The following is a 19,722-nucleotide window of genomic DNA, read 5'->3' as shown; positions in this document are numbered from 1 at the left end:
CGCAATTTACCTCACGTTTCTGGGGTAGTTTTCAGGAGGCGTTGGGTACCACTCTGAGTTTGAGCACTGCATATCATCCGGAGATTGATGGGCAGTCAGAGCGCACTATTCGTACGCTGGAGGATATGCTACGTTCTTCTGTTATGGATTTTGGCTTATCTTGGCAGGATCAATTACCTTTGATTGAATTTGCCTACAATAACAGTTATCATTGTAGTATTAATATGGCACCTTTCGAGGCATTGTACGGTCGACGGTGTCGTACTCCGTTATTTTGGGATGAAGTCGGGGAACGGTAAGTCGAGGATCCTAAATTGGTGCAGCAGATTGTAGACAAGGTAGATTTGATCAAACATAGGATCAAAGTTGCTCAAGATAGACAAGCCAGTTATGCTAATATTCGCCGCAGGCCACTTCAGTTTGAGCCTGGTGAATATGTGTTCCTTCGAGTATCATCTTTCAGGAAGGTGATGAGATTCGGCGTGAAAGGCAAGTTGTCTCCTCGTTTTATTGGACCTTTCCAGATACTGGAGAAGATCGGAGATGTTGCATATCGTTTGGCTTTACCGCCAAATCTTTCCAGTATACATAATATTTTTCATGTGTCGTTACTTCGACAATATATAGCTGATGAATCTCATGTGATTCAGTCCACTGATATTCAGCTAGAGCCAGATCTGTCTTTTGTTGAACGACCAATCCGTATCTTAGACAGAAAAGAGAAAGTTCTTCGGAACAAGACTATACCACTTGTGATGGTACAGTGGCAGCGCTGAGGCGTTGAAGAAGCAACTTGGGAAACTGAGAGTCGTATGCAAGCGGAATATCCTGAGTTGTTTGCTTTGTACTTTTGATTTACCATGTAAGATGTAATTACAGTTTTGTAATAAAACATGGTTTGATGTTTCATATTGTTATCTTGATTTGTCTTTAGATGTTATTTCGCAGACGAAATGTCTAAAGGTGGGGAGAATGTAGTAACCCAGAAACCATTTTAAGATAATAATATGTTAAACATGATTAAGGGTTGGTAATTAACCAATTCCGAGGTTCAGTCGGACTTTAGAATTAAGAATTTAAATTTCATGTTTCTGAGTCAGTTTGGACAATCCGAAGATAACTTCGGACGACCCGAACTCGACCATCGGGGGCTCCGAAGGTGAGCTTGTTGACTTAGGAGTTAAGGCACGTTCGGATGATCCGAAGAGGACTTCGAACGGCCCGAACTCCCTTGTGCCAAGCAATCAGGATTACTCAGCATGGTGTTTTGACAAGTGTCGGATTTAGGCCACTTCGGACGACCCGAAGAGGCGTTCGGACGGTCCGAACTCGACGTGTCTCGCATGCAGACAGTGAGTTGGAACGGACGATCCGAACTCAGCTTCGGAGGATCCGAACTCGTCCGGAAATTTTTCTTATAAATAGGGCTCGTTCGATTTTATTTTGAAATACAAATTTCCGAGTTTCCTTCTACAGTTATATAGTGTGAGATATACACTTGAGGGCCCTATCGGTTATAATAGAGTTCTGGAATAACCAAGGTGTGGTTATAGTCATCCGGGACTAACGACTCCAAAGGGCTAACTACGAACGAAGGTATGGTCCGGGAATCTATTTAAGTTTTGGGAGTACTTATTAGCTTAGTTAAGACTTATAGAACTTGTGTAGTGATACGGTGAACTTTTGAATATAGGCTTGGAACCTAGGATCCTACTTTACTTGAACTAGCCTAGAGGTACATACACATTGACTGAGATTGCCAGCGAGTATACATGTTTATATGTTGCATTTATTTGGCATTATTATATGGCATGATGTATGATTTACCGTTTTCTATACTCATATGTCATGTGCATATACACGTTGAGTCTATACCTTGTTATACCTGACTATAGAGCCGCTCAGCTCTATACTCGATAGTCTGTCACTGAGAGTACCGCAACGGCGGGGGCATTTATGTCTGTCTACTCTGGTGTACTAGACGAGTGTGGTTGCACCCAGAGGTTGATCCGTGCGGTGGCAGCACTCATGTGGCGTCGGTACTGAGCATGATTTTTGGATGACCCGTTACCAGTCATCATGTTGCATGCATCATATATTTACGTGTACTCATGTTTATGTACTGGGCGTTAGCACTCACGTCCTAGTTGTTATCTTGGACACCCTATTCCATGGGGCAGGTCGTAGGATGAACGGAGCTGGTAGTTCAAGGCAGGACTAGGGAGCAGGAGCCTTGAGGATTTTATTATACAGCAGGATTCGATATAGCTGTATAATGTTTACTGTTTAAGTTTTCGATTTGGTTGTATCACTACAGATTTAAGCCTGGATTTTATTACTAAGCTGATATGTATTTTATGGTTTTGTTTCCGCATGTTTTACTCTGTTAAGTTATTTTGTTGTATTAAGTTTAATGCATGCTATTAGTTGTCAGTTAGTAGGTGATACCATGCAGGGTCACTACAAGTGCACTTATGATCTCGGATTTGTTTTTTTTTTTGTGACTCCAAAATTGGGTGATTTTATGTGCACTCTTTAAAAAAAAGAGAGATAACAACTTCATCCGGGCCATGAACCAGGGATTAAAATCCTAATCCCCAAATGAAGGCTAAGTATGCGGATGTAATGGGGTTGGTGTTCCATCCGGCTATAGACAAGGGGATTAAAATCCTAATCCTATCTAAGTTGTAGCCAAGTTTGCGGGTAATTTATGGGGCTAATGTAAGACGGGTGCAAAATCTGGAGGTGCTTTAAAAATATAAATCACCCATATTTTTTTTTGTTATTTAATAATCTTGAGGGAGGTGTGAATGTTAGGGGTATCTAGAAGGAATGGATACATAATAAGGATACTTTCACTGATGTGTTAATAGGTCACTGAGCAGTCATATAAACGGATTCTACTTGAGTTGCATGCAACCGAAATAACATCACACACACACATTCACGTGCAATCTAAAGGTATGGTATGAAAAGCATAAGGGTGTTTCTAATTGCTAGTAAATCTTTCTGAGTTCTTTGAGGCTCGAAAAATATCCATGAGATCATCTGCAAATCAGTCGTTCATCATTCTGTGTTTTAGTTATTTTCTTTTTGTCACCTATTTTGCTCGAGGGCGAGCAAAAGGTTAGTATGGGGATGTGATAGGTGTTGTTTTTATGTGTTTTATTGCATTATTTTGCATTTGTTTTGCATGTTTTTATATTGTTAATGTCATTCATGTTTAGTTATCGAGTATTTATTGCATTCGGATCACTCCTCGTGATTTTTGATAGGTTGTAGGCAAAAGATGGAGAAAAGTAAGAGTTTGAGCAAGAGTAGAGTCACAAGAATGAATTACGGAACAGCAATGGTCAAAAATCTATTTTTAATAATTGAGAGTTCCAAATCCAATCTTCACCGTCCAGATTGAAGCTCAAGATGTTTTGAAGTTTCTATCCAAATTTCTTCTCAATCCGGCGGTTAGATTATGAGATGTGTTTTTTTAAAAAATTGTCGCGCGCTGCAGAAAATCATATGCGAGAAACACATTTTTGGGGCAGAACCTTGGGCGCCTAGGCGGGATTTTTTGGCCGCCTAGGCGCGAAACAGACTGAAAAAAATCAGATTTTCAAAATTTTAAAGTCTCAACTTGTCGGACTTTGTTTGACGGACTTTCAAGGGCATATAAAAAGGACTTTTGAGACGCATCAGATGGAGAAGGAGAGCAGCCGCCATCAACCAAGGAGAGAAAGGAACGTGAGAAGAGGGAGACGGCGTGAAGAACTCAACCAGAAACAAGAACCGCAAACACTAGTTTTATATTTTCTCCTTTTTTCTTTTATATTTGTTGGGATTTAGGGGATTCTACCCCCAAAACTTTGTTTTGATTTCTTCTTGAAGATTGAATTTGATTTTTATGCATTCTTGATTATATTATTGAGTTTATTGCATCTTTGGAGATTGATCATCTTTGAAGTGATTTTATTCGTTGTGATTGAGACCAAAAGGAGATTTTACAACATGATAGAATAATACAATCCATGGATCTACAACTTGCATAGACATATGAGGTTGGATACATGTTGATAGTCATAGTCCAATAGGTCGAAAGCTAGAGGATTCCACAAATAGTTAATGCGGTTGCAATTGTTAAATAACGCAAGAACACTTGGTTATTGCAATTTGTTAATTAGATTAATATAGCTCGACAGAGTATATTCATAGATTAGGAAATTCCTGAAAGAGTGGGTGCCCGGTTAGCCAACTTGTGGCTAAGGGCTTTTATGACTTTATGTATAAACAATCTTTTGTTTAATATAATTTACACGTTTATAATGGTATTGACTTTATCTTTCTTCATATTGTTATATTATGATATAATATTGTTGTTTTGATAAAGACCTTGAATATACTATAGTGTATGTACGATGTGGTAGCACATGGGGATGTCTATCATGAAACACATCTTATAGTCACTGTATATTCTAAACTGTTCCTAGTCAATTGAGCCGTCCGCAAATAAGGATAAGGATCGCTCGAGATTGAGACTAGCATTTGCGATGCCGAGTACCACGTTTCATTGGTATGGAACATAGAGATGTTCAAAGTATGCAAATGGATATTCATATGATGAATGATCGAACTACCCTATTCAGACTTTCCAAGTGGTTATCACTTATCGAGTGGATAAAGTCCGCGGTTTTGGTTGTACACCATTAGTCCTTATTACTTGAAACATCATTGAGACTCTATATGCTAGTACTGTACTTTGACTCATTTACCGACTCTATTGGGGTCATCAGGTGTCGGGATTTGGTACAGTTACGACACATATAGGAGTCGATGCTTTGTTGTCAAGGATTCACCACATACTTGCGAGTGTGGATATCCTATGCGATCTGAGGAGATATTAGTGTGACGAATCTCTGGCCAGAGTACATGATGTGTTTTAGGTTAATTGGTTATCCTAGTAACACATGCGATGTCACTATTTGATCTCCAAGATGTAATGCATAGTTATCGAATCTCGAACGACTCTCGATATACCAATGGTTGTTGATTCGATCGGGATATATGGATGAAGGGACCGTACTGTACGCTAACCAAAATCTACTGGTTCTTGCAGGCACTATCAGAAATACCTAGGGAATCATGGGGCGATGTTGCTAGGCACTCCTACCATGATTCGATGGGTAAGTCGGAAATTGTTGTTCCGAGTCACAAGGAGTTGTGAGCCCACGGCTAGCTGTATTCCTGAACCATTGAGGGTTACACAAGTAATGGATTACTAAAACCCCGTAGAGATAGTTAAATTTAAAGAGTTAAATTTAATGAAAGAGAAGTTGGACTTCTTAATTAAAGGGAGTGGGATTTCCTAAAATGACATAGGGATGGGCATTTTTGAAAATCACTGAATTCGGATTCAGAAAAATTATCTTGACTCTAAAAGATGCAGAAATGGTTTCTGTGCACATTGATAAAATCAGTTTATCAATCGGAGTCACGATGAATTTTATATTAATTTTTAGAACAACGGGCTTGGCTTGTTGGGCTTAAGTTATGGATTGTGAGCTTTAAGGAGTTAGAGTCCTAACACAATTATAACTTAACCTAGTCTAGAAATTATCTATAAATACATGTATTGGGTTCAAAAATTGTGTGTGACTCAGTCTTAATTTTCAAACACTGTATATTATTTTCTAAGGTTTTTTCGAAAATCCTTGCTCCTTTGAGAAAATTCGGATTGTGATTTTTGTGAAAAATTACAATTCTGAATTAACATATCATATCTGTTTATTCTCTACGCAAAACTTCTTATTGATTTCTAGTGCAGTCAATCAGAGGGTTTCTGTTTTCTGTTCGTGGACCTTATTCCGTTGATTGATCGTGACGCCATCAGTTCCCGGGATTTACAAGAAGAGCAGATTAAATTTTGTTGGAGTCCATAATCTCGTTTCGAGATTTAAGGTAAAACATTAATTGTGATTATTTGTTTTACTTGTATGAATTTAATCGTAAAAGTTTTGATACCCAGATATGGAATCGTTCCATATTAATAAAATAAATTTTTAAACTTCCGCTGCACCGGGTATCAATTCTAATTGATCTGAACACCGTTTTCCAACAATTCCCTCAAAAACATGACTTGAGAATTAAAATTCAATCGTAGAGAAGTTTAAGGGGTAGGTGAACCGAGATTCTAACAATTGTTTATTTATTTCTTGAGTTTATTTTATTTTTTTTCCATTCGTTTCATCTTAATTTTAGTTAATTAATTTATTCTCTCTCATCTTAATTAACTAAAGAATAATACTCGAGGTAATTTTGTCATAAATCAATCTCTGTGGGACGATATTCATACTTTGTATGCTATATTATTACTTGACTCGTGCACTTGCGATTTATTCGAGCTTAATTGATAGATATATTTGAGTTGATTTTCCTTGGTAGTATTTGCTCGATCACCTGTAGATTTGATTGAAGGTTTTGGAAAAGCACATTTTTTGTTACCTAATGGTACAAAATTTTTGATAAATGATGCTTTATATTCAACACAATCAAAAAGAAATTTGTTGAGTTTTAATGACATATATTCTCATGGGTATGATACTGAGACGATAACTGATGCAAATCGAAAATATATATGTCTTACCATATATAAATCAGGAAAGAAATATGTGGTTGAAAATTATCAATGCTCCCTACTGGATTACATTATACACATATAAGTCCAATCGAATCAAATATGGTGGTTAATAGTTCTTCAATATTAACCAATTGGCATGATCGATTGGGACATCCTGGTTCAATAATGATGTGAAGAATTATTGAAAATATACATTGTCATCCATTAAAAGACCAGAAGATCTTTCATAATAATAAGTTTCAATGTAAAGCATGTTCTCTTGGAAAACTTATTATAAGACCATCACCAGCTAAAATCCAAACAGAATCACCCATATTTTTTGAACGTATTCAGGGCAAAATTTGTGGGTCAATTCATCCACCATGTGAACCATTTCGATACTTTATGGTATTGATCGATGCCTCTAGCAGATGGTCACATGTATGCTTATTGTCAACTCGAAATGTGGCATTTGCAAGATTAATGGCTCACATAATAAAATTGCGGAATCAATTTTCCGATTATACCAACAAGAAAATAAGACTTGATAATGATGGAGAATTTATTCCCAAACTTTCAATGACTATTGTATGTCAATGGAAATTATTGTTGAACATCTTGTTGCTCATATTCATACACAGAATGGATTAGCTGAATCATTGATTAAATGTCTACAACTGATTGCTAGACCAATGATTATGAGAACAAAACTCCCTATTTCTATATGGGGACATGCAATTTTACATGATGCGGCATTAATTCGCATTAGACCAATTGCATATCATAAATTCTCCCCATTGCAGCTTGCATTTGGTAAATAACCAAATATTTCTTATCTGAGAATTTTTGGATGTATGGTGTATGTGCCTATTTCACCACCTCAATGATCAAAAATGGGTCCTCAAAGAAAAATCGATATTTATATCGGTTATGATAGTCTATCAATCATTCGATATCTTGAGCCTCAGACAGGCGATGTGTTTACAGCACGTTTTGTTGATTGTCGTTTTAATGAAAAAATCTTCTCAATGTTAGGGGAAGAAAAGAAACACATCTAAAAAGAAATCACATGGTATGTACCATCATTGTTACATTTGGATCCAAGGAACAAACAATGTGAAAAATATGTACAGCAAATTGTGCATTTGCAAAGAATAGCAAATCAAATGCCAGATGCATTTGCAGACACAAAAGTGGTAACAAAATCATATATACCTGTTGTAAATGCCCCTGCTCGAATTAAAATTCCAAAGAAATAAATTGAAGACACTCATGATGTCATAAAACGCCTGAAGCGTGGAAGGCTAGTCGGTTCCAAGTTTAAAAATTCTTGGAAAAAAAAAAGCATAGAGAAACACGATTATCACGAAATAGAAAATGGTATTCCAGAAAAAACACATGATGATGAAAATGTTCTGTCAGAACCACAAACTGACGAGAATCGTGAAATCACTATCAATTATATTAATACTGAAAAAATATGGAACCGAAAAGATATAGAAGATATTGATGAGATATTTTCTTATAATATGACATGTAACATTGTAAATGAGAATGAGGATCATGAACCAAAATCTTTTGGTGAATGTAAAACTCGGCATGATTGGGCAAAATGAAAAGATATCATCCAGGTTGAATTGGATTCGCTAAATAAACGTAATATTTTTGGATCTATAGTCCTTACACCTGAAGGTGTAAAACCTGTTGGATACAAATGAGTTTTTATTCAAAAGAGAAATGAGAGAAATGAAATAGTAAGATATAAAGCTAGACTTGTTGCACAAGGTTTTTTATCAAATGCCTAAAATTGATTATGAAGAAACGTATTCTCCTGTTATGGATGCAATTACGTTTCGATATTTGATTAGTTTGGCAGTGTCTGAAAATTTGGAAATGTGTCTTATGGATGTTGTTACAGCTTACTTATACGGATCACTTGATAGTGATATATACATGAAAATACCTAAAGGATTTAAGATGCCTGAAGCACAAAGTTCAAAACCCAGAGAATTTTATTCTGTGAAATTGCAAAGATCATTATATGGGTTGAAGCAATCTGGTCGAATGTGGAATAATCGGCTAAGTGAGCACTTGATGAAAAAGGGATATGTAAATGATCCAATATGCCCTTGTGTTTTCATCAAGAAAACAACAACCGGATGTGTAATTATTGTTGTATATGTTGATGATTTAAACATCATTGGAACGAATAAGAAAATTCAAGAAGTTATGATGCACTTGAAGAAAAAATTCGAAATGATCTTGGAAAAACCAAGTATTGTCTGCGTTTGCAAATCGAACAAAAAGAATGTGGAATTTTTGTTCACCAGGCAAATTATACAGAAAAGGTACTTAAACGTTTTAATATGGATAAATCAAATCCATTAAGAACTACATGGTTGTTAGATCATTAAATATAGAAAATGATTCATTTCGTCCATGTGAAGATGATGAAGTTATTCTTGGTCCAGAATTACCATATCTAAGTGACATTGGTGCCCTTATGTATCTTGCAAATTGTACTAGACCTGATATATCTTTGCTGTAAATTTATTGGCAAAATTCAGCTCATATCCAACAAAGAGGCACTGAAACGGAATTAAACATATATTCTGTTATCTACGAGGAACGACAGATTTGGGACTTTTGTACTCAAAAGACACCACTCAAAGTATAATTGGTTATGCTGATGCTGGATATTTATCTGATCCACATAAGGCACGTTCCCAAATCGGATATGTATTTACTCGTGGAGGCACTGCAATTTCTTGACGTTCACAGAAACAAACAATCGTAACAACTTCGTCAAATCACGCCGAGATTATTGCATTACATGAAGCAAGTCGTGAATGTGTATGGTTAAAGTCAATGACCAAACATATCCAAACATCGTGTGGATTGTCAGTAGACAAGAAGCATGTGACGCTGTATGAAAATAATGGTGCATGTATTGCTCAAATGAAAGAATGATACATCAAAAGTGACAGAACCAAACATATCCCCCCAAAGTTCTTTGCCTACACTCAAGAACTTGAGAAGAACAAGGATATCGATATCTGTTACATTCAATCAAGTGAGAACTCATCAGATCTCTTCACAAAGGCACTTCCTACGACAATATTCAGAAAGCATATATATAATATTGGGATGCGCAATATACGAAATATGTGAAGAATCGTTCGTGCTAACATGAGGGGAAGTTTACGTGGTTGGACTCTTTTTTCTTTACTATGATTTTTATCCCACTTGGTTTTTTCTAGTAATGTTTTTAACTAGACAGTATAAAACACGTAATAAAGACAGTCATCATATCACGATCATCATCACAAGGGGGAGTGTTAAAAATATGATATTATTATTATTATTATTATTTAAAGTTGAATGTTGAATATTGAGTTGTAAAATATGAAAAATTAGTGTGTGATGATGTAGATGATGATGTTTTAATTTTTGGACTAATCTCCAAATGAGATCTATAAATAGATCTCTCCATTTGTGTAAAAAAACACAATTGAATTGAGAGAAAAATTTATGAAATGTAGAATTTGATATATTTTGAGTTTTGAAGTTTTTACTTTTTACCATAAATTTTTACTTCTTCTTTGATATATTTTAAGTTTTGGAGTTTTTACTTTTTACCATAAAATTTTTTTTTTTCACAATAATAATAATAATACTAATAATAATAACCACCAAAACGTATGGACTCGCCAGTCGCCAAGTCAAAACTGCTAGATTCACAAATCACTATCACATAATTGTATTCAGACTGAATTCAAATCGGATGAATTGAGGTACTTGGTATATTACAACTTTAATTATCTACATGTTCCATATTTTTGGTGACTTCAATGCTTCTCCTTATATTGTGTCACGTATATAACAAATGAGACAGAAATTTATTAATATGAATTAAACCATACATAAATTAGACTCGAGTTCAACAGAAAGAAAGCCTGTCGCGAAGAATTACATTTCTCATTTAAATACAAGATGGGGCAAAAACTACCAGTTCAAGAAATACACACGATGATTTTAGTTTCTATGATACAAAACCGAAACCAAACGACGAAAATAATACAAACAAGGACACTACTGGTAAAAAACAGCAGGCCCCGACACCCCAACAGACAAAATCATGATTTCGAGACATGTAATTTGAAGGTGATATGTGTGAGCTTGGTATTGTAGTTTAAATAATCATATGAAGGACAGGTTCGAGACTCCGAGTAAAAAGGTGTGATCAAGAGCTTACTGTGCTTTGTGATGCACCAAGGGGCTAGAGTATTCTGTTCCATTTTCTGAAGAAGTAACCTCAGAGGAGGCAACTGATGACATGTGACTTTGATCATTTGTCGAGTTCTTTGCCAGAAATGGAGAGTTTTGTTGAGGACCAGAATTAGTAGGTCGTTGGCCCTCATCGGCTAGTTTTTTCAGAAGGTTCATGACAGTAGGGAGAAACTTGGTGGATATTGAGAGTATTCCAGGTAGCTGCATGCAGAACAAAAAGAAAACGAAGAAAGAAAAAAAGAAAACAAATCAGACCAAAAATGGGAAGAATCAGTTGGATCAAACCTATGATTCTCAATATGAAAGCTATATGATAATTTCCAATCCTGTTGCCTTAAAGTGATTGTAAGTAGCACCAGCAAAGTACAAAAACAAAGAAAATAATCTTATTCATGAACTACTGTTTCCAACAGAATGAATCTACACAGATAAATCATTGAAAAGCACCGAGCACTTGACGAGAGCAGTTTGAATAGGAGTGAGGTGATCAAGCATCCAGGAAATTCTGATAAATTCATTTTCAAAGCCATGAGAATATTTTAATGTCTAAAATTCCGTGTCAAACCGAGATTTTTTGTTATCTAAAATGGAAAAGAAAGAAAGACACTTGGCCATTAAAGTGTACTTGGGGATACTTCTACTGCATTCTCAAAGAATTTTCAAACTGATGATTTCCATTTGACCTCATCAAGATGGATTATTAATAAAGCCTCAGTAATATGGATTAGTAGACTGTAGACCTACAAAATACTTGAATGTACCGTAGATGTTTCATAAAAAACTGCGGCAGAAAGGCATTTTGTTAAACTAAAGAAGATAATATAGATAAAATAAGCAATGGTTCACTTACAGCTCCATTGCGGAATTCACCAGAGATGTCTAATTGCACCCAAAGGGCTTTTATAAGGAGAAAAGCAACAAAAATGATGCCCAAATACAAAGGATTCCTGTGAAAAGACAGGCATGAGTATCCTCCAGCACAGACTTTAATAAAAGGTGAAGACCCTATAATTAATTACTTCCAAGACAAAAATAAAGAATAAGCGTACCTCAATAGAGTCATGAATTCATTAAAACCCAAGACAACTATAGCAAGAATAGCCCATGGAGGCGGTAACCAGTTGTTATTTCGTCTACTAGCTTCCTGAAATTTGAGAAAAAGACGAGTAATAATCTGTTAATTTCCGGTAAATAATCTCCATAAATTTTAACCCTAAAGAATGGAGATGCGTTAGAGCAGAAGCAGATGCCAGCACAAGTATTATAATGTGACCTATTCCAGTGTGAGACTGAAGCAATGGGTAAGGACGTCTACCTGAGCAGCAATGGCTTGAGTAACAGTATACTCTGTCTCAGTTTTAAATTGCCTCCACAAAGATTTACACTGGACTGGTGTTAACAAGGTTTTTGACGATGGAACCTGGGTTAAGAAAATGCAATATAAGTCATTCGTTCATAGCGGATTTAATACGCAGAACAAGCTCACGAGAAGACAAATCTCAGTTACTTCAAATTCAGGAGGAGCACAGATGCTTACAAAACAAATTATTCATACTGTCACATAGTAAATCTAATTGTCATTTCAATTACAGGATATGTTTCTTTCAAAATTAAAGTTTTGCACACTTGAATGTATTCATAGAAGTATGCTAACTACCTCTTCCCAAGTGCTTGAAGCAAGAGGGTCCATGGAAACACTTCTAGTTGTAGAAGTCCCACTTTTGGGTGGTTCCACGAGAGCAAGGGACAAAGTATTTTCAATTGCATCAGCATCATCGTCCAGGCGGATGGCAGCCATAACAGAGAGTAGCTTCAAAGACTAGGGCCAGAAACGAGATAAACACACATATATACATAGTTAATATGCCTTTAAAAAAATAAATCATTAATCACACCAGGCACTGGTAGAGAAAATCATACAGAGGAACGAGCAGTTTTGGTGATTGCCCGAATATCTTCCTTGCCAGTCCAGACCCGTGGCATTGAATCAGAATCCTGGCTAAATAACGTTAAAAACCTGCAAAATAAGCCTGGTCAGTTCCTATTGATAGAAACACGAGGAAGCTTCAAAATGTTTGCATTGCAGGTCAAGATAGCAAAAAGCACAGCAAGGACCTGTCTTTCATACGGATCAAAACCCTTCCAGCTTCTTCTTTTGCTTTCGCTTCAACTATTCCTCTAGCATGATCTTCCAACTTCGATATCATTTTACTTTTCGTGACCTCATCCATTTCAAAACCAGAAAGCGCACTTGAAAACCCAGTAACAGCAATTTCAGTCTCTCGCCGAAGAAGTTTTCTAATCGCAGGCCATGTATCATCACTAGCTCCATCCAATAAAGATTCAACAGGTCCAGATAATGCTTCATTCAGTTTTGTCTGCCAATGAAAATCATCAGTATTCGTTGGACAGTACACGGAGAAACTTGGTATGCCGCATAATATAAAACAAAAACTATTTACACAACCATCTCTTTCAAGCTGATGGAGTTCAGCGATGAATTAATAACCCAAATATTAAAGAAGGTAACTAATGACAACAAAGTTGCCCAACAAATACATGTAACCATTGACAATATATTCCTAGCAAAATACATTTGAATAATTTTTCAACAATCATTTCACTTGCACTTGGAGGAGCACAACATTTTGCTATCATCACAGGTTTAACCAGAACAAATCCCATACCTCATACTTGGTTGCAAGTTCAGACAACTTGGCAGCACGAACTTCAGCAATATGTGCATCTATATCGCGTTGGAGCTTCTCTCTAACTCTAGAAGAGTCCCAGTTTGCTTGATTGATGTCCGCATCTACGAAACTCAGAGTTATCAGCTAGGTTGCCACCATATTTAGCGTATCAGATAATGGACACTGAAAAGGAACTTCATTTGACATGCTATAACAAATTTATTGAGATCACCGAGTGTGGAGGTTGCTATCACATGAAAGATAAATTGTGGGGCCAAGATACCGAGGTACTGGCCACTTGAAGAAACTTAAACTTCAAATGTTGATGCTAATGTGCTTCATTCAGGGATCCGGTTAAAATAAATAAATAAATAAGTAAACACATAACGACATTAGATGTTATGCAGAAAATAAATAGAGTAGGCTAACATAAATTCGCGTACCTGCAGATTCTTTGTCAAAATGTGACATAAAGAACTCGGTGCAATCCCGTGCAGACACTGCAAATCCTTTCCCCCCATTCAAGGCACTAGCAAAAGCTTCTTTAAATCTGTCCAAGGTTCCAGAGCGTATGTGTCCCAACATGCATTGGTACGTTGGGTGAACAAGCTAGTACAAACAAGAATGCAAAACTGTCAGCGTAAAACACCAAGTCCAGAAGTTCAAATTTCAATGATCATGTAAAATCAGTTCATGCATATCAAAAATACCTGCAATATTCAATAAGAAAGGACATCCAAATAAGTGCAAAAAGGGGAATGAAATTTCATGTTACATTACGTGCTTTATTTATGTGCAGGCAAGTGTAAAATCAACGTGAAGCTTAAAGGTATTACTTGCAGAAGTTTCTCTTCCAAATGTTTCCTCTTTGAAGATCTAACACCTTCGTCAAAATATGTGGCCTCAGAATCATACCTATCATAGAAAATACAAGATAAATGTATTTGGTTCCCCAAAATCTTAGCAGCAGGATTATTATTTCTGTCCAATGAACTTGGATAACCATATTAAATGCTGAAAAAGATATAAAACTTAATTTCATGAACCCAAATTCACAAGCTCATAGGCTCTTCACAGTAACCATGAAACTACAAAACAGAAAATTAAGACATGGTTGAATGAAAATTTCAGTGCTCCCATAGTCTCTATTTAGCAATCGGATATGAGGGATGTTTAAGCTGAGTAAATGATGATATCATTCGCTTTAATGAACAATGATCACCGGTCAAGAGAGGTACAAGGTTTCTACATAATATCAGGCTGGTCAAATCAAAACATTAGTGATCCTCTTGGGGCCTTGTATAGAGATTGCAACAAATCCAACAAGGGTGCTTGCATAGAAGAGGATTAAAAATGCAGCATCTCCTATAAGCAAAATCTTATTAGCCCGCCAAAAAAAAATATATAAGTATCTCACTCACTCCGAAAGACAAACATCAAGAATTGATGTGAGCTTCCTTCCAAATCCAGGCACTGGCTGGGATTGTACAGTCTGTTCTAACTGACGCCATTCCTACAGATGTATGAACCCAACAATTAGACAATTAAACATGTCCACAGACAAAAATTATTCCTCAAAACACGCCTCTGGAGAAGTACCTCATTAGCAATAAAAGAAGAGAACTTCTCATTTGCAATTTCTTCACAACGTACTGTGGCAACCATAACCTAATAATCGAAAGACAAATTTCAATGAGAAACTCCTAAAAAATTAAATTTTGAATTCTATATAAATGTTTTGAACGAACCTTGTGAGCGGGAAGGTCAAGATCCTTGTTCTCTTTAATGACCTTCCATATATGCTGTAAACTAAATGAAAAGCCAGAAGCAGGAACGACACCACGCCTGTCCCCAGCAAGCCCACCAGGTGCAATGGAATGGAAAAATCGCTGTCTTAAGTTCGCCACCTTAACAAAATTACAAGACATTAAAATAGTAAGGTGCAATATGGTTTATTCGCCTGCTTCAAATGCAAATACTTCAGAAAATTTTGTAGAATTTTATATGATAACTTAGAAGTTGGTATTTAACTGAGTAAATTTTGATATTATGCGCAAGAAACAATATTATGTAACTATTACAAAAATGGGTCTAATAGTAAGATTCATTTCTCCAATAACCGCATGAGCAGCCATTTTTTCCCAACAGAAACACACAAATGTACAACTTGCTGAATAGCGGAACCAAATAGTCGTTATAACATGAAGACCGAAAGAGCTTGAACCTGTTCTTTGAATTGTTCTTCCTTCTCTTCATAACTAGAGAGAGCCACAACTTCAACCTTATCATTCAATCATATAAAAGAGAACCAATGTTAAACTTTACATCACACATAGAGGTTAGATAAGAGCGTTTTTTCAACCAATCAAGCGTCTTACATTGAAAAATTCACTTATTGGAGTTTCCTTGTGAACTTGTGGCTTAGGAACAGAATCCCATATCTTCCAACGAAGAAAAATGTTAGAAGTCGACCATAACAAAGGCCAAAAAAGACAGTGAAATGCTGTTTATCCTGTACCTTCTGAATGTCTTCCCTCAAAAGTGGTTCCAGGTTCTCCAACGGTGTCTGCAATATAGTACAAAAACAAAACAATAATGCTCCAGCATCCAACAAATTCTTCCATGGGACTCAGTGGTCCAGAAAACTTTGAAGCTGTCAATATATTCAAGAGCGTCAACAAATGACAAACAAGAGGGAGAAAATACCCGTGTTTTATCACGAATAACAAACAACAGAGTTGTCTTACGAGGGCTAAATAATCTCATCAAAACCTGTTCAACATAAAGAAATTGTTAAACATCGCCACTTAATTAAGCGTTGGCATATATCACATGTCAATTTACCTGAAATACAGTTTTCAACAGAGGTTTATTTGCAGCCTGCTCGCGGCCAATGTCATGACACCACCTGCAATATTGTATGTTCTCCCAATTCAGAAACTGATTGATGGTATCATTATTCAATAATAATAAAATTAGATCACTTATATTAAGATACAACAGTCCTACATGTTTATCAACACAATATCTGAAACAGCAAGGGCAAAAAGAGCACTCTGCTTTTCGAAGGCCGTATCATCCTGAAAAGGAGCCACACAGTTAGCCAGCAATCAATTCAGAGATAAAGATGAAGATACTTCAAAGCTAATAAGAATTCTCAAATATGAAATGTTAAGACTATTAATTAAATTCTGGTCACTGGATAGAACCCAAATCATATTACCGAGGCTCATTAGAGAATGGGGCGATGAAGAGAAAACTTAAGGTTCAAGAAATATAACTTTTCATTAATAAGTATATATTTAACGTAGCAAGAAAAACTAACAATGCGTTGTCATAAGACTCCACTTAGCTCTTTGAGCAAACACAGAACGATGAGATTAACATAACACTAACAGGCTAAGCACTCAGAAACATAGACTGTGTTGTGAAAGAGCATATATCACTAAAAAGAAAAGACAGTGCTGTCACAAGAAAATAATAAGAATAAGAATAAGAATAATTTATATTAACCTCTCCTCGTTCTCTTCCATCAGTACCCTCTAAGTCCATAACAAGTGTGCAAGGTTCAATGCCAACACAATGTGCCATCCATATACCTTTTGTGGTCTGCGACCTGATGAAGTTGAAACAATGTCGGTACTTTTAATTCTGATAAGTAATCAAACAAAACATAAGCCTCAAAACATGTATACCTCCCCTTAAAAGCATCCATCTCCCTGAAATTTGTACCAAACAGGTGATTTAATAATGTACTCTTCCCTGTCAAAAACACCAAAGGTTCAAATTAATTGACAATTGTTAACAGCAATAATGAACAAATAATTTCAGCTGTCCACGTGAAGATTTATGATCATAATCATGTAGACAAAACAATATCTGTGCTAGGTTGGCAAAATTCCTTAGTCAACCAAACCAGAATCCAAGAACTCGAATTTATCAAAAGCACATAAGGCATGCACATAGGCTCAAGGTGAGGTGAAAGGCAAGCCAAGACATAACTCTATAGTGAAGAACGCACCAAGACCATTATGAACACATCTTGCCAAACCTAAACACTCGAGTGAACTTTAAGCATGTCTCAAAGTAGAGATTTTGAACCGATCAAAATGCAACTTATTTGCAATTCATATTGATACTTGATGGTAGAAAAATAAATATATATTTTTATTTTTGTTCAAATACTTTGTAGAATGCATATCAAACAACATGCAATGTAATTTTCTCCATATATCTAGATTCAGGTATATTATGTCTCACTGCACCTTGATTCGACAAAAAGTGAGCCTAACCTTGCACCTAGGCTCGAGGTCATCCCTGTGTCTCGGTGACCATCATACGTTTATTAACTATAAATCAATCATAAAGTCACTTATACAAAATTGTTCCAAAACTATTACCACTACTTTGAGGGCCCATGATGGCTACTACAGCATAAGAAAGACCACATTCTGCCAGTTTGACTTCTTTTGTAAATTTGTCAATTCCAGCAGCATTGAAATTACCATCCCCATCTATGAGATGAGTTGAACAAGACTCATTGTTTTTATCTGGACAAAATTAACAGAAAATATATCAACACGAAGCACAAGACAGAAAGAGTGCTCATCAAATGATTAATGGAGAAAGTACCTTGAGTACATTGAGAAAACCATACCATTAGGTTGGGACACTTTGTTAAAACATAAAGTAAAACAAAGATAACTCATATATACGTTTCCAAAACTAAGCAAGCATATGATATTCTGAATCTCCACTACTTTAAAACATTTCTGAATGTTATCCATAATTTAATAATCTACATCATCATATGAATACCCGACAGATACTCTGAATTTCAACAAATATCATGCACGAGGTCCATCTTCCAACGAAGTTAAAAATCAAAGAGCAATAGTGAAGAACTCATCGAAGCCATCAAATCGCAGGAACCCAGATAAACACCAATTCACAGGATCAACACCAAAATTAAGTTTTATTGAGATATCACCAAAAGAACAAACGGACAGAGAAAACAGAAATTCTTGTCCAAAGTTTACTCCGGGGGAGCGACAACTCAACAAACCCAGAAAAACCCTAAAACTCAAACATACAAAATTAATTTAATCAGAACTCAAAAGTAACATCAAGAAATAACCAGAACAAACCCGAAAATCTTATCCTAACTCTACTGCAACAAACCGAAACCGAAGCCTGTAGTTAAACTCACAAAACAATTAAATAAGAACGTTATGCTTGCAAGCTCATAATCTAATCATTAACAATTAATCAAAACGCATCATTCAGATTGAGGGTTTAATGGAAAAAAGAAGAAAACAAAAACAAGAAAAATTGAGTGAAACGGAAACTGATCAAAAGTTTACCCATGTGTGCAAGAAACAATTGGGTCCGATCAAAGCTGGGAACTTCCCGGGGATTTGAAGATCGGTAAATTGGAGAAGAAAAAGGAGAGAATCAAAGTAGAAGATCTCGAATTGGGATTTGTACTCGTACGACATAAGACTTCAACCTGTATCTTATTCATTATTTAAAAAAAAAAAAAAAAAAAAAAAAGTAGAAGAAGGAAAATGTAATAAACTTGAAATACAAAATTACCAATAGGACCCCCCACGTATTTGAATATTTATTTGTTATTTATATTTATTTATATTATTAATAATTTTTGTTTTATACTCACAATTCACAAAAGCACCATTTTTTGTTTTTTTGTATATATTCAATGTCATTTACATTTCAATTGATGAAAAGTTTTTGAATTATAATGTAATATTTTAATTCCTAAATTCCTAAAATTTAAAGCAAATAAGTTATTGTACTATTTTTTATATTAATGTTATTATAATAATTATTATTTTTATAATCAATTTGTAGTCAAATTATTCATTTGAAAAAAAAAATGGAAAACCTCTTTTCTATTGATGATCATGATAATTTCTGAAAATTGAAATTTTTTATCAATAGAGAAACAAGATAACCATTTTTCTTCAATAAGATTCCAAATTTGGATGATTGATCTTGACCGAATCCCGTGAAACTATTTCATAAAAATTTATTGATATATTCTACTTTTAAAAAAAATCGATTTTGATTCTAGGATTATTCACATCACTTCTGCTTGTATTCTATGTTTCTAAC

The 19,722-nt window shown here is 35.6% G+C and overlaps 1 protein-coding gene across 1 annotated transcript; it reads right to left on the bottom strand.

Moving 5' to 3' along the window:
- Positions 1 to 10,553: 10,553 nt before the first annotated feature.
- On the bottom strand, positions 10,554 to 19,090 carry LOC140879741 (protein ROOT HAIR DEFECTIVE 3-like). The gene is made up of 23 exons (XM_073283606.1): positions 18,951 to 19,090; positions 17,988 to 18,137; positions 17,283 to 17,349; positions 17,101 to 17,203; positions 16,597 to 16,667; positions 16,432 to 16,495; positions 16,294 to 16,359; positions 16,106 to 16,153; positions 15,966 to 16,028; positions 15,812 to 15,868; positions 15,336 to 15,494; positions 15,187 to 15,255; positions 15,009 to 15,100; positions 14,424 to 14,502; positions 14,031 to 14,196; positions 13,585 to 13,709; positions 13,013 to 13,275; positions 12,818 to 12,914; positions 12,555 to 12,716; positions 12,213 to 12,317; positions 11,947 to 12,041; positions 11,748 to 11,844; positions 10,554 to 11,098 (listed from the first exon to the last, which is right to left on the bottom strand). The coding sequence occupies exons 1-23, from the start codon at positions 18,952 to 18,954 to the stop codon at positions 10,859 to 10,861; spliced, it is 2,442 nt and encodes an 813-aa protein (XP_073139707.1). The 5' UTR covers positions 18,955 to 19,090; the 3' UTR covers positions 10,554 to 10,858.
- Between the last annotated feature and the right edge of the window lie 632 nt (positions 19,091 to 19,722).

The sequence above is a fragment of the Henckelia pumila genome, chromosome 2, assembly GCF_033568475.1.
Source record: "Henckelia pumila isolate YLH828 chromosome 2, ASM3356847v2, whole genome shotgun sequence".
NCBI classification, from domain to species: domain Eukaryota; kingdom Viridiplantae; phylum Streptophyta; class Magnoliopsida; order Lamiales; family Gesneriaceae; genus Henckelia; species Henckelia pumila.
The sequence above is the reverse complement of the archived record's forward strand: the minus strand, read 5'-3'. Positions and strand labels throughout refer to the sequence as shown.